At 44.8% G+C, this 25,069-nt stretch overlaps 2 protein-coding genes across 9 annotated transcripts in view; both read left to right on the top strand.

The window, feature by feature from the left end:
- The first annotated feature begins 82 nt into the window (after nucleotides 1–82).
- LOC109902423 (UV excision repair protein RAD23 homolog B-like) lies at nucleotides 83–9,390 on the top strand. The gene is made up of 10 exons (XM_020498760.2): nucleotides 83–378; nucleotides 1,924–2,005; nucleotides 2,130–2,209; nucleotides 2,464–2,855; nucleotides 2,946–2,992; nucleotides 3,096–3,223; nucleotides 3,542–3,719; nucleotides 6,275–6,504; nucleotides 6,716–6,862; nucleotides 6,991–9,390. The coding sequence occupies exons 1-10, from the start codon at nucleotides 310–312 to the stop codon at nucleotides 7,102–7,104; spliced, it is 1,467 nt and encodes a 488-aa protein (XP_020354349.1). The 5' UTR covers nucleotides 83–309; the 3' UTR covers nucleotides 7,105–9,390.
- Nucleotides 9,391–9,569: 179 nt separating this feature from the next.
- The window catches only part of LOC109902421 (epidermal growth factor receptor substrate 15-like 1), a 35,500-nt gene continuing 20,000 nt past the window's right edge, over nucleotides 9,570–25,069 (top strand). For 7 of the 8 annotated variants that reach the window (XM_031786209.1, XM_031786206.1, XM_031786202.1 and 4 more), the window contains exons 1-20: nucleotides 9,570–9,617; nucleotides 10,724–10,765; nucleotides 10,947–11,036; nucleotides 11,564–11,611; nucleotides 11,729–11,824; nucleotides 12,041–12,106; nucleotides 12,292–12,477; nucleotides 12,640–12,885; nucleotides 13,000–13,157; nucleotides 13,239–13,416; nucleotides 13,960–14,022; nucleotides 15,041–15,129; nucleotides 17,351–17,423; nucleotides 17,613–17,774; nucleotides 19,410–19,607; nucleotides 21,039–21,203; nucleotides 23,317–23,422; nucleotides 24,000–24,056; nucleotides 24,680–24,837; nucleotides 24,949–25,021. In XM_031786209.1, the coding sequence (XP_031642069.1) occupies nucleotides 9,591–9,617; nucleotides 10,724–10,765; nucleotides 10,947–11,036; nucleotides 11,564–11,611; nucleotides 11,729–11,824; nucleotides 12,041–12,106; nucleotides 12,292–12,477; nucleotides 12,640–12,885; nucleotides 13,000–13,157; nucleotides 13,239–13,416; nucleotides 13,960–14,022; nucleotides 15,041–15,129; nucleotides 17,351–17,423; nucleotides 17,613–17,774; nucleotides 19,410–19,607; nucleotides 21,039–21,203; nucleotides 23,317–23,422; nucleotides 24,000–24,056; nucleotides 24,680–24,837; nucleotides 24,949–25,021 (2,281 nt within the window). In that variant the 5' untranslated portion in view covers nucleotides 9,570–9,590. The remainder of the gene's footprint in view (nucleotides 9,618–10,723; nucleotides 10,766–10,946; nucleotides 11,037–11,563; nucleotides 11,612–11,728; nucleotides 11,825–12,040; nucleotides 12,107–12,291; nucleotides 12,478–12,639; nucleotides 12,886–12,999; nucleotides 13,158–13,238; nucleotides 13,417–13,959; nucleotides 14,023–15,040; nucleotides 15,130–17,350; nucleotides 17,424–17,612; nucleotides 17,775–19,409; nucleotides 19,608–21,038; nucleotides 21,204–23,316; nucleotides 23,423–23,999; nucleotides 24,057–24,679; nucleotides 24,838–24,948; nucleotides 25,022–25,069) is intronic. The other variant, XM_031786203.1, reaches the window with a different exon arrangement.

Below are 25,069 nucleotides of genomic sequence, written 5' to 3'. Positions count from 1 at the left end.
AAATAATTTACTAAATCATTTTGTTTTAAGAGGTGGGACTAGACGGCATTTGATATTGGGCAAACCATGACATGCACGTGCCATCGATGAATTTAGATCCACGAGGTACAGTATACCCCCTAGCCCCTAGCAGTCTGTCTTGTCTCAGGCCGCAAGTAGATGGCGTCTGACTACACTACAACACAACCAATACAGCGAGATAGCTGAGTCACAGAACTAGGTAGGCTACTGTGGAAAAAGCAACAGTACAGAAACGGGTGTGAACACGGTTATAGAAGCACCTGGCAATTATCCGGAATCGTCTTGAAGATGTTGTCCATAACGTTGAAGACTCTTCAGCAGCAAACGTTTAAAATCGAAATAGATCCAGAACTAACCGTGAGTACTGAGTAGTGGAAGTTAGTGACTCTGGTAAATACGCTTGAGGCCGGGGAAGAGGGGCTTGGAGCAACCAGGGCCTTGGCCAATGCGATCTAATCAGGAGAGGGGGGTGCTATTTTATATCATGTTTTCATTGTTCATGTCACATTGTAACTGTTGGGTGTTGGTGTCAAATCGCGATTTTCGTTGCGCTTGAGAGATTACTTGGCTGTATCCTCATGAATGACGATGCAAGATTTCACGAGCCTGGTATAGGTACCACGGAGGCGCACTCGTGTACCCCTTTTTCTGGACTGTAGGAATTGGGTGGAGGGGGGCGTTCTGTACATTTGTTATGACAAATGTGTGTATTTGTTTATACACTTTAGGCCTACATCGAATTTGTGTTTTGTATAAAAGAGGTTAAATTACCCCCCTCTAGCAATAACAGTAAATGAAAATGAGTAGACTAATAATAATATTAAAATAATGATAATAATTAATAATGAATAAAAATATGCATTTGATATCATCTACATTACAACTATTCATGTTGTCTATAGAAATAACGCCATACCCTATTAGTGGGCTATCGATTAATACAATTTATATTTAAAAAAAAAAAGAAGATAATTACACCATATTATGACTGATTGCTGTTTTCAATACTTTTCTAGTGTCAACACATAGTCTGCTTTGCATATTCATCTGCTCTATATTCCTGTCTTAATTTACCCTAGAGGTGATGTTTCCCCTTTAGAAGGCAACTACCAGAATACCTCACATAGCAGTAACCTCTAGGGTTCTACCTTAAGAGTTGCGTTCTACTATAGTACTGCTGTCAACGAGAATGCCTTTCCCTGTCAACTCACCTGGTAAAAAGGTGTAGCTACATACATCTGATTAGCAAGACCCTGATTTGTTTAATCGGGTGTGTTAGCAGTAGCACAGGTCTTGAACAAAAGCCTGCATACCCCGAGGGTCCACGGGACCAGAATTGAGCAACGCTGCATTAGTGTAACCTTTAGATGTAAATAGTAGTACTGAAAGTGCCCACTAAAGGCCTTAAGTATGACTCTGCACAAGCTATGGTATCTGTTTTATAAACTCTTTCTCTGGGCCTATAGTGCTGATTGACCGGTTACATTACTGGCAACAACACTGTGGCTAGCAACTCCACAGCTCCGTTTTAAAACGGGAACGTTTATTACTGTATCATTAACACGTGTAGTGAGTGTCAACTTTAAAAATACATTAATGGCTTATCACATAAGGGAATGTAGATCGATTGAAATGCATCTGTCTATAAGTGTATCTGTATACTTCCTCGAACGAACTCACAACAAGGTGAAGTAATGACTGAATGTGAATGACCATTTTTTCACTCCAATTCCCATAATCCTCAAGGATTCTGCTTTATGACTGAGATGAGACATATCATGTGTCACCATGTTATGTTCCGGAGAGATGATCAGAATGTCCTGCCCATAGAGATACAACTAAATGGGCTCTATCTCTAGTCCTGTTTAACAGCTTGTCATTATGTCATTCTGTTATTGGCAGGTAAAAGCCCTGAAGGAGAAGATTGAGGTTGAGAAAGGGAAGGTTGGCTATCCAGCCGCAGGGCAAAAGCTCATCTATGCAGGTAAGCCAGGCATCTTATCTCTAACTGCATTGTTGGAGTATTCTTGACGTATCAATCCGACACCTCTGGAATGTTGTAGCCTATATATTTATTTTAACAGGTTCTTCTTGTTGGGTTATTATAGGCAAAATCTTGAATGATGACATACCTTTAAAAGACTACAAAATTGATGAGAAAAACTTTGTGGTTGTCATGGTTACAAAGGTAAGATTTCAACACTGTTTTAATGAATTGGTTGGTAACCATTCATATGTGAGGATAATATGGAAATGATTCCTTTATAGTAAAACTTGAATAAAGGACAAACAGGACAGCCATTAATGTGATAATAAGACTGTCATTACAGCGTTAATGATAGTAGAAGCAGGAGTTTATCATTTGTATTATCTAAAGATGAGATAGTTGTTTGTCGTCACTGTGGTCATCTCTGGGCAGTCCTTTCTGTTGTCTCCCTACAGCCCAAACCTCCAGCTCCTCCACAGATTTCTCCTCTGGCAACCCCAGCCCCAGCCTCTAGCCCTGCTCCCGCCCCTGCGCCTCCTGTTGTTTCTGGGCTGTCCCTGTCAGACATTACCTGTTCTACTTCTCCTGCCCCCATGGAGAACTCAACCCTCTCCCCTACACCCACACCCGCCCCTGCCTCAAACCCCACAAAATCAGTGGAGCCCTCCACACCCCCATCCCCTGCACCAGCCCCTGCTTCTATTCCCCCTGAAGCTCTGGGGGCCAATGCAGCCCCAGCTCCTGCCGCAGCAGCATGCTCCGTCCCTGTCTCACCCTCAGAGGACAAGCCTCACGGGGAGCACCCCGAACTGCCCCTCGCCACTACGCCAGCCCTCTCCTCCTCTAGGTATTGACATATGATAACATATTTTGGATGGCTACCATATTTTTTGTTCATAACTGTGTCTGTTTTAATCAATGTTTTTTCTCTCAACAGCCTTGTTGATGACTTAAGTCTCTTGGAAGAAGCAGCATCGATACTGGGTAACGAAGAGTCTAGTCTAATCTTTCACATCACAACATCATGCTTCGTCTTCCAGTTGATTTATGACCCTGTATCCTATTCCCCTCTCTCGCTGCGAGCCAGTGACAGGACAAGCGTATGAGAATCTGGTGTCTGAAATCATGTCTATGGGATATGAAAGGGAGCAGGTTATTGCAGCGCTGCGAGCCAGTTACAACAACCCAGACAGAGCCGTGGAGTACCTGCTAATGGTGAATTTCTATCCTATCAGTGATTTAATGGTAAATTTGTGTATTATTACCTGTAAGCAGTGGAGACAATTCCAACGTTACATTTGAAAACTCAGTGCCAGACTCTGCCAGTACTGACAATCTGAAAGCAGTATGCACACATAATACAAAAGGATTTTCAGTCCCAAAGCTGTACACAGTTCACGGTATGTTTATCCATCTATGTGCCTTACAATGAGAAGCTCTTTGATCACTTGCAAAAGAGCAATATAAATGCACTTCATTAGTATTACTTCATTTTCCTGAGGGATCATAAATTCTTCTCTCCACATCCTCCAGGGGATTCCGTCTGAGGCTGATCTTCAGCCAGTGGAAGCGCTCCAACACAGAGTTCTGGCCAACCTCAATCCCACTGCCCCAGTTCCTGCCCCAGCCTCTGCTCCAGCCTCTGCTCCAGCCTCTGCTCCATCTTCTGATCCAGCCACAGATATAGCCCAGCCCCCACCAGCAGCCACCAGTGAGACCCCCCCACACACACACTCTTCTGTTGCTCTTTTACCAGGCCTATGTCGCTCTCATACCAACCAATCATTTCTCTGGACACACACTGCCAGGCCCGTGTCCTGGCTGTTCTGCCGCCTTAGGCGATACAAAAGAGGTGATGCCCTCCTTTCCCCGCAAAAATAGAATAGTGTAGCTTACGGTGTCGGCCCACAATGCAATTTTCTGAAAGCCCATCCATGTTGTACCGTTTGTAAAACAGGCAGTTGCATTTACTTTATTTAGCCTAGTCCTGATTCCTGATCAAGGCTTAATAAAAACCCATAATTTTGTCTATTTAACATCAGCATATCATCTACCCAAGTTTAGGGGGGAAGCTGTTGGCCGAGGTTGGAGTAGCCAGGAGGAAGGCATGGCCAGCCGTTGAGAAATGCTTGTTGAAGTTTTCGATAATCATGGATTTATCGGTGGTGACCGTGTTACCTAGCCTCAGTGCAGTGGGCAGCTGGGAGGAGGTGCTCTTGTTCTCCATGGACTTCACAGTGTCCCAGAACCTTTTTGGAGTTAGAGCTACAGGATGCAAATTTCTGCTTGAAGAAGCTGGCCTTTGCTTTCCTGACTGACTGCGTGTACTGGTTCCTGACTTCCTTGAACAGTTGCATATCGCGGGGACTATTCGATGCTATTGCAGTCCGCCACAGGATGTTTTTGTGCTGGTCGAGGGCAGTCAGGTCTGGAGTGAACCAAGGGCTATATCTGTTCTTAGTTCTGCATTTTTTGAACGGAGCATGCTTATCTAAAATGGTGAGGAAGTTACTTTTAAAGAATGACCAGGCATCCTCAACTGACGGGATGAGGTCAATATCCTTCCAGGATACCCGGGCCAGGTCGATTAGAAAGGCCTGCTCACAGAAGTGTTTCTATGGCAAGACCTGAAAATGGTTGTCTAGCAATGATCAACAACCAATTTGACAGAGCTTGAAGAATTTTGAAAATAATAATGGGCAAATGTTTCACAATCTAGGTGTGGAAAGCGCTTAGAGACTTACCTAGAAAAACTCACAGTTGTAACCGCTGCCAAAGGTAATTCTACAACGTATTGACTCAGAGGTGTGAATACTTATGCAAAGTTAGATATTTCTCTATTTCATTTTCAATGCATTTGCATAAATGTCTAAAAATATGTTTTTACTTTGTCATTATGGGGTATTATGCATAGATGGGTAAAACAAAAAGTATTCCATTTTGAATTCAGGCTGTAACACAATTTTGGGGGAAATAAGTCAAGGGGTATGAATACTTTCTGAAGGCACCATATATGCGTTTTCATTGTTTTTAGGCAGATTTATGTATGGTGTTATTTGTTGTTGGAGGTGTGTCTTGGTCAGTTTAGTTTGGAAAATGCAGCACTCGTCAATCTACCGCCCTAGGCTGTAGATTGGGGGGGGGGGGAAGCTGTTGGCCGAGGTTGGAGTAGCCAGGAGGAAGGCATGGCCAGCCGTTGAGAAATGCTTGTTGAAGTTTTCGATAATCATGGATTTATCGGTGGTGACCGTGTTACCTAGCCTCAGTGCAGTGGGCAGCTGGGAGGAGGTGCTCTTGTTCTCCATGGACTTCACAGTGTCCCAGAACCTTTTTGGAGTTAGAGCTACAGGATGCAAATTTCTGCTTGAAGAAGCTGGCCTTTGCTTTCCTGACTGACTGCGTGTACTGGTTCCTGACTTCCTTGAACAGTTGCATATCGCGGGGACTATTCGATGCTATTGCAGTCCGCCACAGGATGTTTTTGTGCTGGTCGAGGGCAGTCAGGTCTGGAGTGAACCAAGGGCTATATCTGTTCTTAGTTCTGCATTTTTTGAACGGAGCATGCTTATCTAAAATGGTGAGGAAGTTACTTTTAAAGAATGACCAGGCATCCTCAACTGACGGGATGAGGTCAATATCCTTCCAGGATACCCGGGCCAGGTCGATTAGAAAGGCCTGCTCACAGAAGTGTTTCTATGGCAAGACCTGAAAATGGTTGTCTAGCAATGATCAACAACCAATTTGACAGAGCTTGAAGAATTTTGAAAATAATAATGGGCAAATGTTTCACAATCTAGGTGTGGAAAGCGCTTAGAGACTTACCTAGAAAAACTCACAGTTGTAACCGCTGCCAAAGGTAATTCTACAACGTATTGACTCAGAGGTGTGAATACTTATGCAAAGTTAGATATTTCTCTATTTCATTTTCAATGCATTTGCATAAATGTCTAAAAATATGTTTTTACTTTGTCATTATGGGGTATTATGCATAGATGGGTAAAACAAAAAGTATTCCATTTTGAATTCAGGCTGTAACACAATTTTGGGGGAAATAAGTCAAGGGGTATGAATACTTTCTGAAGGCACCATATATGCGTTTTCATTGTTTTTAGGCAGATTTATGTATGGTGTTATGTGTTGTTGGAGGTGTGTCTTGGTCAGTTTAGTTTGGAAAATGCAGCACTCGTCAATCTACCGCCCTAGGCTGCTCATTACTCTGTTTCATACAAGTTTTTGAACTTTGTGCCCATTCTTGTTTTGGAACAGGCGCAGTGTCTTCAACCCAGCAGCCCCCCTCGTCTGGTGGGCTGACTGTTGGGCTACCTGGTGGGCTTACTGGTGGGCTTACTGGTGGAGGTACTGGGGGTGGGAACCCTCTGGAGTTCCTGAGGAACCAGCCACAATTCCAGCAGATGAGACAGATCATCCAGCAGAACCCAACTCTTCTTCCTGCCCTGCTCCAGCAGCTGGGCAGAGATAACCCCCAGTTGCTGCAGGTTAGTGGGGAGACCGGACATCCCAGGGTCTGCATGCTGTCTCTCTCCATCCACGTAGCCCTGCTTATCAGCTTGGCTTTCCAGACACAAGCTGGACTGATGGAAGGCTGGGGATATTCTGTGGTTTAGATTCTGTTTTGTTTTAGCCTACTAAAAAGGAAATCCTATTTCTATTCGTAAGGGTTAGTAGGGAGATGTTATTTCTTTGCAGCAAATTACCCAGCACCAGGAGAGGTTTGTTCAGATGCTGAATGAGCCTCAAGGAGGAGAGATGGTAGAGGAGGGAGCTGAGGCCCAGGGGGCGCCACAGACTAACTACATCCAGGTCACCCCACAAGAGAAGGAGGCCATCGAGAGGGTAGGAGTATTTATGGTTACTAATTATGATTTAACTCATTAAATATTACGTTATCTATTGGTATGCTCCCTGTGCGTTATTGGTTATGTGTTTCTGAGCTGACTGTTGCCAATGTGTTTTCGTTACAGTTGAAAGCCTTGGGATTTCCAGAGGGACTTGTCATTCAAGCATATTTTGCATGTGAGAAGAACGAGAATCTAGCTGCCAATTTTCTGCTCCAACAAACATTTGATGACGAGTGAACGTGCCTGCCTTGGCATGAAGGGGAAGAATGGAGGGCTAGAGAATGAGTAATAGTGCTCCAGAATGTGCTTTTGAAGGAAGGAGTGGAAAAAGTTACCCAAAGTGACTGGTCTTCCCGGATGCTTTTCATTGGACAAAGACGTGATGTGTTGTTACTGTCAGCTAGGCCTTCTCCATTCTGAGTGTTAGATCTCCATGGTCTCTCTCTCTCTCTCTCTCTCACTGCTGCTATACCTGCTCCTTGTGCCGTGTCCATCTATAGAGTTACAGTGGGCAGCTTGCCCTCACCATATATTGCTTTTCAACCCCTCGCAAATAAAACCCCAAGCATACATTAGCTGGTTGATTCATATTTGTTATGTAAACCTCATCTCCTGGGAAAATATACTTGAGTATCCTGTGATAAAATGACAAAACCAGCAAAATGGCCACGGAACTCAAATGTGTTGTTTGTTTTCTAGGCCGAGGCTGCGAATCCGACATTTCTCGACCCTCCGTTCTGACAGCTAAAGGACCCGAAGCTTCTGCGCATGTGTGTGATTCTCTACTCTACTCACAGTCTCTGCTCTTCTAATACAGAACCCCCCCCCCCCCTTCACCTTTCTCACTGTCCATCGTGAATGATAATTCTTTCATTTTTACCGGTGAAATGCCCATGCAGAATCTGCATACCAACCTTGTGATCTCAATCAGTTTCATGGGGATATGCATTTAGATCTTCTTATACTGTGTTGTTTAGAATTATGTACAGTGATTGAATTTTAGAGCAGACGGTACTTGGTTTCAATCAAAGCAAATATTATGCCTAGTAGAGCACACTTGTGTTTTGGCCACATGAGAGAAAAATCCGACCCTTCACACAATCATCTTAAAATCTCATACGGAAGTAGGTGTTTTTTGTTGTTGTCTTACAGTAACGTTATACTATGCTATTATATTTGGTCCTGTTATGTTGAACACTATCATTATGTGATGTTGCAGACATTGATTTAGCTTTGATCTAACTTTAGTAATAAAGCCCCGTTCGTTCACCAGAGCAGAGAGTAGCCTGTTCTCTATGAGTAGAGCGGAGACTGTACGTAAAGTAGAGAATTCCGCACATATACAGAAGCTTCGGGAACTTTAGCTGTTGGGAAGAGGGGTCCAGAATCCGCAGCCACTCCGTTGTTTTATTATTTGTCTCCACAACGCTTCTTATTTCTCTCAGCTGATCATTACTGTCCAACCTTTCCAATATGTTTGGGGATATTTTGCCAATGAAGTGTCCTATTAATGTTGGAGAGTTGCTTTGTCACTTTATTTGACTGTTACAAAGGGAACATTTCTTTGTAGAAGAGAAGGATGTTCTGTGATTGATGTGTCATTGTATTAAAATATTATAACACTGTAAAATGAGACATGGTAGATGGTAGGGAATACTGATTTTACAAAAGGAAGTTTTAGCCACATAGTTTTTTTTCTTATTTTTTTCGATATCATTGCTCAACAGTTGAAGGCTAGTTGAAGCTGAAAGTCAATTGAGCCATGTCCTTAATATTATTTTAGAATCACTTTAAGCATAGAAGAAGATTCTGCTCTCTCTGGACACTTTTTTGTGTGTGTTTTCATTGCCCCTGATCCTTAATGTATTATATCAAAAGAAATCACGCTGCAAGTTTATTAACCATGTAATTGCTCTCTCATGCCTCGTGGTTGGTCTCATTTTGTTGAAGAGTAATTGTTTGTTTGTGCAAAGTCATGTACAGCTTTCAAAGGTCTATCGTTTGTCGATATGTATTTTTCTTTTTGCATAGATGAGTGCTATAGGATTTACGTTGCCTATCAAAAGTAAACACCCATCTCATAAAAGGTGCTAGAGTGAAGGTAAGTTCTGGAAGTCCTATAAGCCAAAAGAAAACAAGTAAACATCCCACAAAACTGGCCTTGGCTTTTCATTTTTCTCTTGTGTGTAGATGGGAAAGATTGACCCAGCAGAATTTCTGACTGTACATGGAGTTGATTTATGCTTTTGCAAAAGGAAGCACTTTAATGTGAAGGCTGTTGCTCTGAGATATGTAAGGTTGGTTAATTGCATGAGTGTATAACAGAGGCTCTAGCTGAGCTATGGCATGCTGTGGAACCACAGGAGTGATGATTTCAGCATCTAAGTTTTAGTTTTTTAGTTTAGTTTTGTTTTCTTTGAAACTACAATAAAGCAAAAGGGTTTTAGACTTAAATGCACCACTTGAAGGTTTATTTAAGGTTATTATTTCAGCGTTATGTCAAATAAATAGCTTTTTACAGAGCTTTAAAATTGTGTCATTGATTACAAAAGGCCTTGTATCTGGAAACAATATGACAATTTCCACACATTGAATGAGACTGTCATGTCAATTAATTCACGTCGTTCATCAGGGCCTTGCACGTCGCAAGCGTGTCCACTAGGTGGTGGTGTTGTCTACGAGCTGGAGGGTGTACTGTGTGCGTTCCCGCAGCAACAGGGAAGATGGCTGCACTCGCATCTCTCACCCAGGTAATGTAACAGGAATTAAGTAAATATGCGGAGGACATTCAGTCAAGCTGTTGTGCATGCCGATGAATGAGCTGCAGTTTTTAGTGGTGTGCTTTTAATCTAATTTGAAAGGAAGAAGGGGGTGTTTAGCTAGCTTGCTACTAGAGTATTAGCTGGATGGGACAAGGCCTTATCAGTAACGATAAGCTGGCAGATAGTACCGTTGACTAGCCAGCTGGCTAGTGGGCTAGCTACCGCTAGCTTGCTTGCAAAATGAACAAGTTAGCTAGCTAGCTAATGATCGTTAGATGAAATATAATTAGAGGAATTTTTAATTAACATTTCAATTTTGACACAAGACAAAGCCGCAAGAGTTATGCAACCAGGAAAGACCAACGTATTGTAACGGTAGTGCTAAACAAAACTAGCTAGCTAAACGGTCTGACTACTAGGGCATCAGTGTAATAACACAGTCACACGAACAGTTCATGTAATACCATTGTAGCTATATAAGAATTTACTAAAAGGCGATAGGTGTATAACGTTAGTGAGCAGTGAAACCAGGTGGCTAGGGTATAACGTGGTTATGTGATGATGGATGATGACTGATCAGGTTGTGTGCTTACGGTGCTGGCTACATTGGCAGTTTTTTTGCTTCAGTAAGATGCCGCAATGTATTGTCCTAACTTGTAGATAGTTTTTCAGAACACAAGCTATGTGTTGTTTCAGCCAATTTTGGGAATCACAATCTCAAGAGTTTGCATCAGGAGTCACAGAGGACCAATTTTGGTTCAATCACATTAGCTACATGATGCTTCTAGTTTTTCATCTAATGACAAAGATAGGCTTTTTGCCAACTTACAAGTTACAATATGCTTTAAAGAGCTCCTCAAAAGGTACTCAAAAGATTTAAAGCCTATTAGATGACATTAATATTTGATGACATGGGACAGGAAATCCCTCTCTGGCTTTTGGTTGTGATAAACCCTTAAGTGGATTTTTAAAGGGGAAGTCCAGATGTCAGTAATAGGTTTTGTGGGGTGTGTCACGCTATTTGACTCAAGACAATGGTTACCAGCAGCTATTTGAAATGATATGACTAATCTGAAAAACCTTTTCCCAATCAGCTGTCAAGTGGGAACCCTGTGTACGAGAACTTTTATAGACAGGTAAAACACATGTTATAGTTTGGTTATTACAGAGGCTAGTCATATCAACATAGATTGAGGAGAATTGAACTTCTTTATTGTTCAATGGCTGCATTAGACAACACTAAACACATTCAACAGTACAGTGGAGGTGTAGATAGAAACATGTTAACAGTTTGATTTGCTGTGTGGTTTTTGCAAGGTGGACCCAGGAAACACGGGGAGAGTAGGGCCCACGGAAGCTGCGTTGTTCCTGAAGAAATCGGGTCTTCCTGATGTCACGTTGGGAAAGGTGGGTACTGTGTGGTGCTGCTGGCCACTCAACGCTTTGGGCAGCGGCATACCCAAGGGAACAGTCCCTGACACTTTAGACTGATAAACTGCTCTGAAAGCAGCCGACAGTGACCAGCAGGAAATCATGTTTATTAGAGTTGCCTATGTCATCGAGGAGTAATAAGACCATCGACATACATGCGCGCATGCTTCATTCAGTACCCCCAGAGGAATATTACTGGAATAGATGTCCACATCTTACGTCATTGCCTGGTCTGATCAGATCAATGTCTTTTATATATCAGAACCTTTGGGGAGTGCAGTTGTTTCAGCTCCGTTTGTATCCAGATGTTGTATTGTTACCTTTTGTTTGTCATTCTAGCTCTGCTTTGATCCACATTTATGCAGCTGGTTCACTGGGAATTTTATGCAGATTGCTTGTTATTTCCTTTGTACACTTTCCCTAATGATTATTGCACATTGAGGCTTTACCTGATGTTTTCTAAGTTAGGCCTAATCCTCTTGTTTGTGTTTATCTCCCCTCAGATCTGGGATTTGGCAGACCCAGATGGGAAAGGGTTCTTGGACAAACGGGTAGAAAATGAATCATTTCCTCTGTGTGCGACGCCTTTGATACTGGGACCCTTGAGGGGAATTGAGCTGCTATTTGTACACCCATAAACAATGCCGTTGTCCCGTCTTCTCTTATAGGGGTTCTATGTAGCTCTGCGGTTGGTGGCCTGTGCACAGAGCGGACAAGACGTCAGCCTCTCGAGTTTGAACCTCACTATCCCTCCCCCCAAATTTGTGAGTACAATCCTCACTACACACAGGTTTCATGATAGTTTTATGATGAGGGGATTTATGCTAGGAACACAAGCATTTAGCTACACCCTCAATAACATCTGCTGAACATGTGTATGAGGCCAATAGCATTTGATTGGATTTGATTGATATGTTTGGTTGGGAGATTGTGAAGTAAGTGTTAAAGTTGAAGGTTGTTTTTTGGTTGTTGGGGTACAGAAGGACACTAGCAGCCCATCTCTCAGCATATCATCCGTCTCTAGTGAACCCCACTGGGCTGTGAGGGTGAGTCATGTAGAAATCACCCTGGACCATGTGTTTGTTTGATGAGAGCATACTAAAATGAGTTTTTGTATATTAGAATTTTTTTATTTTATTGTGCAAAAACACAGAACAGAATTCAGAGAATCATGAGTTTACCTTTGCTTGTCAATGGCTTATTGTTATTTTTGGTTCATTTCCTATTCCAGCCTGAAGAAAAGGGTAAATTCGACGGCATATTTGAAAGTCTTGCACCAGTCAGTGGACTCCTCTCTGGTGACAAAGTAAAACCAGTTCTAACCAACTCAAAACTACCTCTGGACGTGTTAGGAAAGGTTTGGGATCTCAGTGACATTGATAAAGATGGACATCTGGATCGAGATGAATTTGCGGTGGTAAGGTTTACGCCAGTAAATCGTGGAATGATTGTGGAATGAATAGATCTGAATAAACAAATGTTTCACGGCTCATATTTGCCTTTGTATGAGATCGTAACGCCTCTTATCACCAGTAATAAGTGTAACTTCCATCCCCATCTTTTGCCTTCTGTTCTCCAGGCCATGCACCTGGTCTACCGGGCCTTGGAGAAGGAACCGGTCCCCTCTGTTCTCCCCTCCTCTCTCATCCCTCCAAACAAGAGAAAGAAGTCATTGGTGGGCTCCCTTCCTGGCATGGTGCCCATGTTGCCCGCCAGCCCCCCGCCCCCCAAGGACAGCCTGCGCTCCACCCCTTCCCACGGTAGCATGAACTCCCTCAACAGCGCCGGCAGTCTCTCCCCCAAATATTCTCTCAAATCTGCACAGGTAAACACACACATACATTGAGCAAGCTATCTTGATTGGCGACAAAGCAATCTCTTAACTTGTTAGTGTGTAATGTGTTTTAACATATGTCCTTTCCCTCCCCGTGAACGTCAGCACTCAGTGAACTGGGTAGTCCCGGTGACAGACAGAGGGCGCTATGACGACATCTTCCTGAAGACAGACTTGGATGTAGATGGCTTTGTCAGCGGCATGGAAGTCAAGGACATCTTCATGCACTCAGGGCTGCCCCAGAATCTACTGGCACACATATGGTAGGAGAGACTGACTGATGCCACCTGATTCCCTGACTGAAGTTGACTGTATTACTCATGTTGTTGTTATTGTGTGTCCAGGGCCCTGGCAGACACCAGGCAGATGGGGAAGCTGACGCGGGAGCAGTTTGCTCTGGCCATGCACTTCATCCAGCAGAAAGTCAGCAAAGGCATGGACCCTCCTCAGGCCCTGACCCCTGACATGATCCCCCCTTCAGAGAGGGGCACTCCCGTGCCAGTGTGTACCACTCCCTCCCATGTACGCATGCACGCACCATACACATGTACAAGAACACACACACACAGAGCTTTTATGTGAATTTTCAAGACTTTTTGGTGAGTAAACATTTAGTTCCTTTCCAAATCCTATTTCCCTTAACCTAATAAAAAAAAACAATCCCCTGACACTAACCTTAACCCTAAACCTAACCATTAAGCCTAACCTAACATTCGAACAAATACAGAACTCAGATTATTATTGTTTTTCTTCCTTGTCGGAACATTTTGGTCCTGATAATGTAGGAAAACACACACACACACACACTTTCTATTTTCGTGCGCAGACACACTTAAAGTGCTTGTATTTCCACTTTGTGACGGCGGTTATCAGGTTTACCTGTTCAATTGTTGGGAGCAAATATAGAGTACAACTTCCTTTCTGTTCATACACTTTGAGACAAATGACAGTTTAGAGAGATCTAATCGTGTGTTAATGTCTGGGATTGACACTTAGTGTGTCTCATGGCTAGGAATCATTATTGTGTTCAGTAGTAGCTCTTCATCCCCTTGTTTCTATCCACAGAGTATGTCTGGGTACATGACTCCCGTGGGCTCTGAGGTGGCCGCTCTGTCTGAGATGAGGCGGGTGAGTCCCATATTTAGCTTGTTGAAAATGCGTCGGAATTTCCAATGGTCCTGCTTACAGGTGCTTGGTTTGAAAGATGGAAGGGACAATACAGTTGTAGGATCTTCATTTGATCATCACCCTGTTGCAGGAGAACTTTCCTGCAATGCAGGACATTTAAAACGCAGTAAAAAGGCTTCTGAACTTTGTGATTTCCACTTTGGAATCTCGGCCTTAACGAGAAATGTATCGACCCCTACAAAAAGGTCCAATAATTATGATCCACATAATAATTCACAATTCCTGTTGCTGCAGGATGATTATCCTGCTGTAGCACACCGGCTCAAATTAAGATCCTACATCTGAGACACTCTGATAACAAAGTATTGTGCTGTGGAGAGAGTATCTTCTTGATGGACAATAACTATTAATTGATTGATTTGGTATGAAAGTATATTTACGTGGTTTGTATGTGGTTTGCAACCTGGAGCTCTGTGAAGTGCTGTGCTTTGTGTGTTTTGGAGGCCCCTGAACCTCGTTGATTGCTGCTGTCCTGCTCTAGTCTGGTGTTTAGACCCCACCAAGAGCTTACCGCACACTGTTTTCTTCTTTACCCAAACCTAAACGCTGCTGAATGCCGCTTTCTGGGTTATATCTCTGTATCAGCAAATAATGTTCAAGTTCTGGGTAGGTAACTGGCGAAAACCCCGACAAATGCTTTCGATGGCTCGCTAGACAGAATCTCAAAGAGATGCAAAGCATTTGTGAGAACTCAGTGACTGTGAACGGTGGTGTGACTTGACCTCCTGAGTTTTCTGACCATGGCGGCGGTGAACAACTCCCCTCAGGCCTTTTTCACCCTCGCCCTGTCACCTGTCCCTCTGTGGTGCTTCCTTCCCTGTTGTCTCCGTCTCTTTACCATGGTTTGGTCTGGATGGTTTGGTGTCGTGGCAACTCTGGCTCTCTCTCAGGCCAGCTGAAGAAAGGGGCTCACTTTCTTTCTCTTCTTCTCTTTCTCTTTCTGTCTGTTCATCCACAGGACAGCTCCAGTTCTGTGGGGTCAGGGTCAGAGTTCACTGGAATCAAGGAGCTGGACGACATCAGTCAAGAGATCGCTCAGCTGCAGAGGTGATTCACAACACTAATTGTCTTTCAAAGTGATCACAAGATAGTTTTGGTTTAACTTATTCACTGTTGTTTGTGCTACTGACAAAGATGTAGCAAATCCAGAATCTTAAAACACACAATATCACAGAGAGTCTTAAAGAATGTGGTTTTCCAGATGTCTAGTCATTTTTCTTTGTCAGATTTTTCTAGCTTATATCACCCTGTATGAGTTCCACCTTTCATTTCCTTGTTCGTCAATCATCACTCAACAACTTGATTAAGTCAGTGCAGTTTTAGCAATAGTTTAACCTATAAATGGAATAAACAGAGCAACTATACTCTATAAATAAATCGACTATCTACTAAACAGATTAAAGTAAGCATTCCATTTGAAACAGGCACAGTATAGATATTAGGTTCGTCATGATGCCAGTCATTTTACTAACGATACGATAGCAGGCCAAGTACTGTATCACGGTAGTATTGCGGTACCACGCTAGTGGCCTAGCGTCCGGTTCGCTCCCGGCCCCGTTTTCCAAACATTATGTGCATGTTCTATACAAAAAACCTGTCATGGATATTCACACTTCATAAAGGCCTGACTGTGATTTGGCTGGAGGACTGGGAGGAAGGGATATACATGCATAATGATCTGCATGTCATTGTGGCAGTAAGGGAAAAACACTGCATGAAACCTTTACTCTTCAGCTAACACTCCCTCCCTCCCTCACACACTCTCCCTCACACATTCTCCCTCACACATTCTCTCCCTCCCTCACATACTCTCTGTTTCCTTCACACACTCTCTGTCTCCCTCACACACACTCTGTCTCCCTCATACACTCTCTCCTTCTCTTACACACTCTCCCTCTCTCCCTCACACATTCTCTCCCTCACACTCTCTCCCTCCCTCCCTCACACACTCTCCCTCCCTCACACACTCTCTGTTTCCTTCACACACTCTCTGTCTCCCTCACACACACTCTGTCTCCCTCACACTCTCCCTCCCTCACGCACTCTCCCTCTCTCCCTCACACACTCTCTGTCTGTCTCTCCCTCACACACTCTCCCTCTTTCCCTCACACACTCTCTGTCTGTCTCTCCCTCACACACTCTCCCTCTCTCCCTCACACACTCTCTGTCTGTCTCTCCCTCACACATTCTCTGCCTGTGAAATGATATCAAAATGCTAGCCCTATCGCAGAGGATGTAAAAAAAGGTAGCTTTAGTAATATGAGTCATATTCTTTTTGAAGCGTTTGAGCTGCATCCCCGCTCGCCACCACGCCAAAATGATATTTAAAAAACTGATGGAGGAACAGATGTGCAGGGAGAGTGGATGCAGAGAAGCAGGTGAGTGATGGCTAGAAGGGGATGAGGCTGGCTGATTACAGTTGCCACACGTGACATGCACATGAATGTGAAGTAGACGTTATTGAACCTGCGCATACAAGAGACTAGTTGCTGTTGCTTGTGTAACAGTATAGCTTCCGTCCCTCTCCTCGCCCCAACCTGGCCTCGAACCAGGGACCCTCTGCACACATCAACAACTGACACCCACGAAGCATCGTTACCCATCGCTCCACAAAATCCGCGGCCCTTGGAGACTAAGGGGAACCACTACTTCAAGGTCTCAGAGCGAGTGACGTCACCGATTGAAACGCTATTAGCGCGTTTTAAACAGAATTTGTCAACCAAACAGACTTTATAAACATTTTATAACAGGCACAAGCGGGTTCTTTAGATCTGTATGGCTCATATGAAACGGGGTTCTAAAACGTTTTGCATAAGTATCGTGGCGTTATTGTACCGTGATATTACCGTGGTACCGGTATACCGTGCAACACTAGTAGATACTCCATGTGGAACACAGTAGAGTAGGTGATCAAATTGACATTTCAAAAGGAGAAGAATGGTAACAGCCGGGTGTGGATGAGTCCTTCCCTCTCAACCTCATCCCGCCTCATCCCCCACTCCAACCCTTTTTAAAAAATGTGTGTATTTGATCAATCTTTTGTTTTCACCACTTACTCTCCATGCTGCGTCAGCACTCTTGCTTTTACACACTGGAGTGCCCTCAGGTAACCCTCTCTTGGCTGTCCCAGTCCTTTTTCTTTTGTCGTCATTTTGTGTCTGGAGGGAGAGAGGGGTGAGGAAGAGGAGAGGGAGGTGGAGGAGGAGGGGGCTTTTTCTCCCCTGTGGCGCTGTGTGTTGATGGGGGGGTGTGTTTCCCTCTCTCTCAGGGAGAAGTATACCTTGGAGCAGGACATCAGAGATACAGAGGAGGCCATCAGACACAAGTCCTCGGAGGTGCAGGTGAGCAGGCGTACCATTTCCTCATGAAAAAAGGGAATTGGGGGGTTTTGACACACCATGTGTTTCTTAATGCCGTATACTGCTACTCCAAATGGAACGAGGTAGTGCAGCACCGTGTACAGAGTTCCCTTCTCTTTTCCCAGATTGTCATTGTTGTGCTGATTACATGTGTGTCTGCGTGTTCGTCAGGAGATGCAGAACGACCTGGACAGAGAGACGTGCAGCTTGCAGGAGCTGGAGGCCCAGAAGCAGGAGGCCCAGGAGCGGCTGGAGGAGATGGACCAGCAGAAGGCCAAGCTGGAGGACATGCTCAACGACGTCCGGATCAAGTGCAATGAGGAGTCCCAAATGGTGAGAGTAAGGGATAATGGGAAGCAGAGGAGTTTGACAGTGGTCTGGTAGTAATCATGGAAGCAATATAGCTATCGTGCTTGTAGAAAAATTCTAGAGTTCAAAAAAACACATGAATAGATTGCTTTTGATAAATAATGTTTTGTTGTTGGATTTAACTGCCGAAAAGGCTGTTATAGAGGCCATTTCCTTAGTAGGTGACATCAAGAGGTCAGCATGTGGGAGAAGTGTGTGCTCAGGATGATAGACGAGTTTCCCACTAGTAATTACCAGTTTGAGGGCCGTTCAAGAGGATTTCTCCCAGTCGTATGTGGTAAAATCCCACTTCCATGTCACCGCCTCCTTCAATACCAGATGCGCACTAGTGACTCTCATAAAGGGGGCACATCTCCCGCTCTGGGGTGATGTGATGGGATGTCACTGTTAATTAGTAAGCGCGACATTAGTAAGCGCGACATTCATTTGAAACTTGGCCTTTGGTTTGCTCATATAGAGCGGCTGCTACCTGTTTGCTGTTTGCTGAAAAGGGTGCAAGAGGGAAGTTCGTAAACATGGCTCGATGACTTTCATAAGGTGCTGCCTGAAACCAACTATCATCAACCACAGAAAATGGGCACATAGAAACCAAAGACTGTACAAAATATCAATGTAGCCTAGCTACCGCTCTTGTAATTTCTTTGGCCCGAATGCAGAGGGGAGACGTCGTCGTGTTAACTTAGCGTTTCCTGCTTGTTACGGCACACTGGGACGATGTCGATGTAAACGTGTCAACATATTTGAGATGTTGGCAGCTGCGTAGGCTATTGTCATTGAGCGTGGCATCATACCGTTAATGTTTTATCCACAACTCTCTGTCCATCGCCGTTGTTGGAACCTACAAGGAAGCCATAACGTTCCCAAACGGAAGATTTCAACTGTGATAGAGGATCCTCCAATTCTGGTTTATCGTCATCGTACAGAACTATTCTGAATAAACAATATAAACGCAGCATGTGAAGTGTTGTTCCCATTTATCATGAGCTGAAAGAAAAGATCCCAGAAAATGTTATTATGCACAAAAAGCTTATTTCTCTCAAACTTTGTGCACAAAGCCCTTTTATTGGGGGAAAAAACATTCTGGTTGGCTGGGCCAGGCTCCCCAGTGGGTTGGCCTATACCCTCCCAGACCCACCCATGGCTGTGCCCCTGCCCAGTCACGTGAAATCCATAGATCAGAGCCTAATTGATTTATTTCTATTGACTGATTTCATTATATGAACTGTAACTCAGTCAAATCTATGAAATGGTTGCGTGTTGCGGTTCTATTTTTGTTCAGTGGTAGTTCCCGGCTTCGACCTCACAAAAGAACAGTTCGAAGTGCCCCGATTAGAGTGGAATTTTGATTGCAATGTTCGCATCCATTTGTTTGAACGGAATAGCCAGAGAGAAAGAATATAGCTCAGATTTACTCAAGAGGCATAGCCTACAATGCAGTGTAGACATAGGCTGTAGGCCTGCTGTTTTATATGTTTATGGGCTGTACCGTTACAGCCCTACAGCCTACACTATCAATCTGGTAGGCATCGCATTCATCCTCCACTTTCTTCCACCCCCCCTCCCACTGTCTCTTGCTGTCAATCTCTTTCTCTACCCCAGATTTCATCCCTGCAGAATCAGATCCACTCCCAGGAGACTGACCTGCACAGCCAAGAAGAGGTGCTAAGTCGAGCCAAGGCAGACCTGAACCAGCTGCAGCTGGAGGAGAGCCAGCTGGAACAGAGCCTAACGGCTGGCAAGTTCCAACTGGAGACCATCATCAAGTCCCTCAAAGCCACCCAGGACGAGATCAACCAGGTGAGAGAGAACCAGGTAGAGGGAGAGGAGAGGCAACAGACATGCCCCCAGTCAGATATGCTGAAGTCCCAGACACCTGTTGCGGTTAGGGTTAGGTACAGCGACTCATCACATCTGATTCACGCTATAAGGCCAACCCGAGCTATCCTGGCGTTTGATATTTTATTGTCACATTGTCCATTCCAGCATGGTTCCAGCACAGCTATGGTGGATGCATAACCAAGCCAGCCCAATTCAGCACAGCGTGGCTCGGTTTTGTCCTATAGTGAGTGTGAATCAGGCTAATGTGTCTGGGATGTGACAGGACCTGTTGCAAGACACTTCCTAGTGTGACCACCAGGGGGAGTTTTTGTGTCACGAATTGACAAAAATGACCAGATTCAATATGTGCTTGGTCTTCTCTTCTGGGAGATATTCAGCACAGACTGGGAAATGAAGAAGTACTTAATACATTTTCAGTGAAATTCTAGTGAAGTTGTTTTTAAAGTGCATGTTGTCATCGTTAACCCCTCATCTGGAGATATCCGCCCTCCGTCAGATTTGGGTGTGGCAGTTTCAGTGTCAAATGTACTACCTCCGCTTTCTGCACCACACTAATCATCATATCTGGCATGACTTCCACAGCCCACACCTCCGATCTCACATCACACTCTCACATCACCCTGAGAAAGGATGCTGAGACATAGATGGCTGTGTTCTCTTTTATAGGGTGGGGGGGGGTAAGTGAGAGACGTTACGTTGAAGTAAGTGAGAGAAAATCCATTCCGATCTACTCTCATTATGAACAAATAGCAGGGCTTAGCTACTTCTATAACCTGCAGCGCCAAATCATGTTGACTAATATCCTCATTCATCACTCTTCTCTCATTGAATTCAAACCATACTGAGATTACAGTATTGTAGTCCAAGACCACCATCTGTGAGGAGCTATGGGGAATACCCGCAATCAGCTGTAGCCACTGCAACGTGAACGGAACCATGTGACGCCTGCGCTGAGACTCTCCTCCCAGGGTGCCCTGCACGAGGCCATATTGTGAGAGGGTTTCTCTTCACAAATGACTGGTCCCATTCAGGCCTTGTAAGAGCCGTGCGTTCTGTCTTAAGAAACACCGCGGTCAAAAGGCCATTGAGTGGTCGTAGAGCCACGCCGGTTGATCATTTCCTCGGCGATCACCTGCAATAATATGCACTCACTCTCCGTTCCTTAGAAAAGCTATTCGGCCACTATATTGAACGGAAAGAGATCCTTTTGGGAGGGTGGCTCATTTTGATGGAATCTCTCAAAGACACATTCAAATGAAAGTCATCACAACCTGATGTGCAAACACATGTGTTCACATATAACTGTTGTTCCCCTAACATCCCTAATATCCTCTGTGTTGAAAGAAACCCTACATTAACCTACTGTGCTGTGCTGCTCTGTTCCTCCAGGCTCGCAGTAAGCTGTCTCAGATCCAGGACAGCCAGCAGGAGATGACTAAGAGCATTGAGCAGTACAACAGTAACCTGAACGGGACCCACGGAGGCAGCATGACCAACCTGGCTGACATGAGCGAGGGATTCCACGACCGTGAGAATGGAGGTTTCGGAGCCATGGTGAGGAGACCACATTGCTCAGGAGGTTCAACTCTGGGCCCCGTATCTACGACCCAGAGTTTTTCCTAAGCATGTAGAGGTAATACACTGCGTGGCCAAAAGTATGTGGACACCTGCTCGTCTAACATCTCATTCCAAAATCATGGGCATTAATATGGAGTTTGTTCCCCCTTTGCTGCTATAACAGCCTCCACTCTTCTGAGAAGGCTTTCCACTAGATGTTGGAACATTGCTGCTGGGACTTCCATTCGGCCACAAGAGCATTACTGAGGTTGGGCACTGATGTTGGTCGATTAGGCCTGGCTCGCAGTCAGCGTTCCAATTCATCCCAAAGGAGTTAGATGGGGTTGAGGTCAGGGCCCAATGGCGGCAAGCTCCCCACCACGCTTGGCATTGCGCCTGATGATCTTAGGCTTGTGTGCGGCTGCTCGGCCATGGAAACCCATTTCATGAAGCTCCCGACGGACAGTCCTTGTGTTGACGTTGCTTCCAGAGGCAGTTTGGAACTCGGTAGTGTTGCAACCGAGCACAGAGGACGTTTACCCGTTGCTCGCTTCAGCACTCGGCAGTCCCGTTTTGTGAGCTTGTGTGGCCTACCATTTCCGCGGCTGAGCCGTTGTTGCTCCTAGACGTTTCCACTTCATAATAACAGCTCTTATAGTTGACCGGGGCAGCTCTAGCAGGGTCTACATTTTACGAACTGACTTGTTGTGAAGGTAGCATCCTATGACGGTGCCACGTTGAACATCACTGAGCTTTTCAGTACGGGCCATTCTACTGCCAATGTTTGTCTATGGAGATTGAATGCCTGTGTGCTCAATTTTATACACCTGTCAGTAATGAGTGTGGCTGAAATAGCCAAATCCAGTCATTTTGAAGGGGTGTCCACATACTTTTGCCCACGTGGTGTATATAAAAGTGGTCAATTGAGGTTGAATGCTTGGTGTCTAGTGGAGGCCTGGTTCAACCTAGAAAGGCAGTACTCTACTGAACACATCTGGTACATTTGGACTTGGATGGCAGCTAAGGTGTAGTTCATTTCAGCCACATCTGCAGATCATGGTAATGTGATGAGTCATTGTCGGCTGCTGGCCTGGGTGTGAAATTGACCTGTGTGTCACCGGAGATGATCAGATAAAGAGAAAAGATAAGTGGCATATGCTAAACCTTTGCCTGTAAAGAAAAGAGGTATCACTTCCCTAGTTTAGTGTCAGAAATGTTTCGTTCAAACGAGCGGCTCCGGGGCATGCAGCATCTTAAGTGGTTTATATTAATCCCATAGTTGGTTATATCTTGTTTAATGTGATTATCTCTGCTTAAATACTCTGTTATTTTACCTGGCAGCCCTCTCTGTTGTTCCGTCTTAAGCTTTATTACCTGTGCGTTTTGAAAGGGCTCGGACACTTAGCGCTTATTCTTGGCCCTAATTCTGGGCGGCGTTGGATGTCATGGCGGAGTGAACACAGGGATCACGGTCAGGCCTCTTATTGAAACGAGGAGAAGTCCTGCTAATGAAACATAACAAGTTAGCGTTTTCATAGCCAGGGCTCGCCTGGCACGTGAAGGCAGGTTTTCTAGAGAAACCAGAGACCCTGAAGAATGTGGGGCCTAACAGATGGTTGTTTCCTACCGACTCTGGGGGCTTTTTTCATTGGGACCAGCTGAGTGCAGTGGGGCGCAGCAGACACAGAATGGGCAAATTTGCAGAAGAATGAAAATTCCCTTTGTGTTATTAAAGTGAAACTCAAGCCCCGGGCGCTCTCTGGTCTGGTCAAGTCTGGAAGCAGCAACAGTGGAGGCTTTTCTTCAGGCTCACATTCCTCTCTCGTCGAGTTCTCTGTTAGTGTTGTTGAACTCACATTCCTCCACTTGAACCTGAGTGGGCCCTTATTGAAATATGAAGTATTTTGATTTGATAGCTGTCGTGTTTGACAGCTCGGCAAGACTTATCGGCCGATTGAATAAACAATCGAGTCGATTGGTTTGCGTTGGTTTTTCTCCTTAATGCCTGTCTGAGGGGAAAATGGTTGGAGATGGTGGCACAGTTGTAAGTGTAAATAAACCAAGGCTCTCCAGAACCAAACAGACAGATATGTTTTTCTCCCATTCTCAGGAGGACCCATTTAAGGTGAAGACATCTGGGTTCTGTAGCGTCCCTCAGGAGATGCACACAGACCCCTTCCACTCCGAAGACCCCTTCAAGACAGACCCGTTCAAAGGTGCCGATTCTCCTCTCCCTCTCCTCTCCCTCTCCTCTCCCTCTCCTCTCACTCTCCTCTCACTCTCCTCTCCCTCTCCTCTCCCTCTCTCCCTTTCCTCTCCCTCTTCTCTCCCTCTCCTCTCCCTCTCCTCTCCTCTCCCTCTCCTCTCACTCTCTCCCTTTCCTCTCCCTCTCCTCTCCCTCTCCTCTCACTCTCTCCCTTTCCTCTCCTTCTCTTTCAGCGACCTCTGCAATCGCTCATCTCTCCCCGTTATCCCTCTGTCCTCTCCTCCTCTCCTCAGATAGTCCTGCTTGAGTTTCCTCTCCTCCTCACTCAAATGTTCCCACAGGGCTCTCATCCTCCCTATCCCGACATGATTTGTAGTTTCACCAGAAGCAATGTGGACTCCTCTGCAGCTTGGCTAAGACGTTGTTTTTGCAGTTCTGCCTTTGTTTTCCTTAAGTGTGCTCTATAATTTGTTTTTTATCCTTCTGTGTTTAGATTCCCCCTTCCAACGTTTTAGCTGTTGTCCTCTGTGCCATAGCCTCTGATTGTCTTCTCCCCCTCATCCCTCATCTCAACTCCTCTCCTGTAGGTGACCCCTTCCAAAACGACCCTTTTGCAAAGCAGCCATCACTACCAGCGCCTGCAGGTATTTATTTATTCATAACCAGAAAGAGCCATACACAATTAAACGAATACATGGACTTCCATACAATGTCATCCTCCTGTTAAGTTGATGACATTCTGGAACTTTGAAAAAACAAGGTCCAACCGGGCTTGCTTCAACGTCCCACTTCTCTCTCTTTGTAATATACGACACACATTCCATAGAAAATATTTGCTGGCTGTTGAATGTTTATCTTAATGGTGATTGAGTTCTTGCATTTGTCTGGCGTAATGGAGAAATCCTACGTTCTCAATGTTGACAATAGCAAAGCCATGGACAGTTGAACACCCAGCGTTTTTAAAACTGATCAAAAGAATATGCATCGTTTCCGAACAGTTTCCTTACCAACAATAAATGGAACTGTCATAAGGGGAATGAACATTGAACATAGTGACTAACTGGGTGATATGATTCCTACTGAAGAGGTTAACCAAATTGCACTCACATTATCTCAGCTACTACATGGCTTACGGTCCAGATGCTCAAGTCCACAGTGAACCTAATTCACATCGCGTCCCTATGCGAAGGATAGGGTACTGTCAGACTAGCCTATGTGAAGGGAAGGTCAAGTCTGATCCACAGCCTGCTACACTGAGCTGTCCTAGATCTCTCTCACCATCCAGACCCCTTTGGGGGGGACCCATTCAAAGAGACGGACCCCTTCAAAGCTACGTCGGAAGACTTCTTCAGGAAGACCACCGTCAAGGCAGACCCCTTCAGCACCCACGACCCCTTCAGTAAAAGTGCCACGCTCCCCACCAAGGTACTGTGGCACTTTCTGACCCTTGGAATGCGTTTGTATATATTTATATTAAACTCAGTTTATATATGGGTGTATATGTATGTAACTGTTTCTTTCTGCTTGTTCTTGAAGACAAGTCACTTTACAACCAGCGCAGACCCTTTCATATCCATTAGCCCAAAACCCACCAGAGGCCCAGGACCAGGTACTTGCTCAGATGTCTTTCTCCTATTCTTCTACCCCCCCACCCCCC

Source organism: Oncorhynchus kisutch, linkage group LG13 (assembly GCF_002021735.2).
Source record: "Oncorhynchus kisutch isolate 150728-3 linkage group LG13, Okis_V2, whole genome shotgun sequence".
NCBI lineage: Eukaryota > Metazoa > Chordata > Actinopteri > Salmoniformes > Salmonidae > Oncorhynchus > Oncorhynchus kisutch.
The sequence above is the reverse complement of the archived record's forward strand: the minus strand, read 5'-3'. Positions and strand labels throughout refer to the sequence as shown.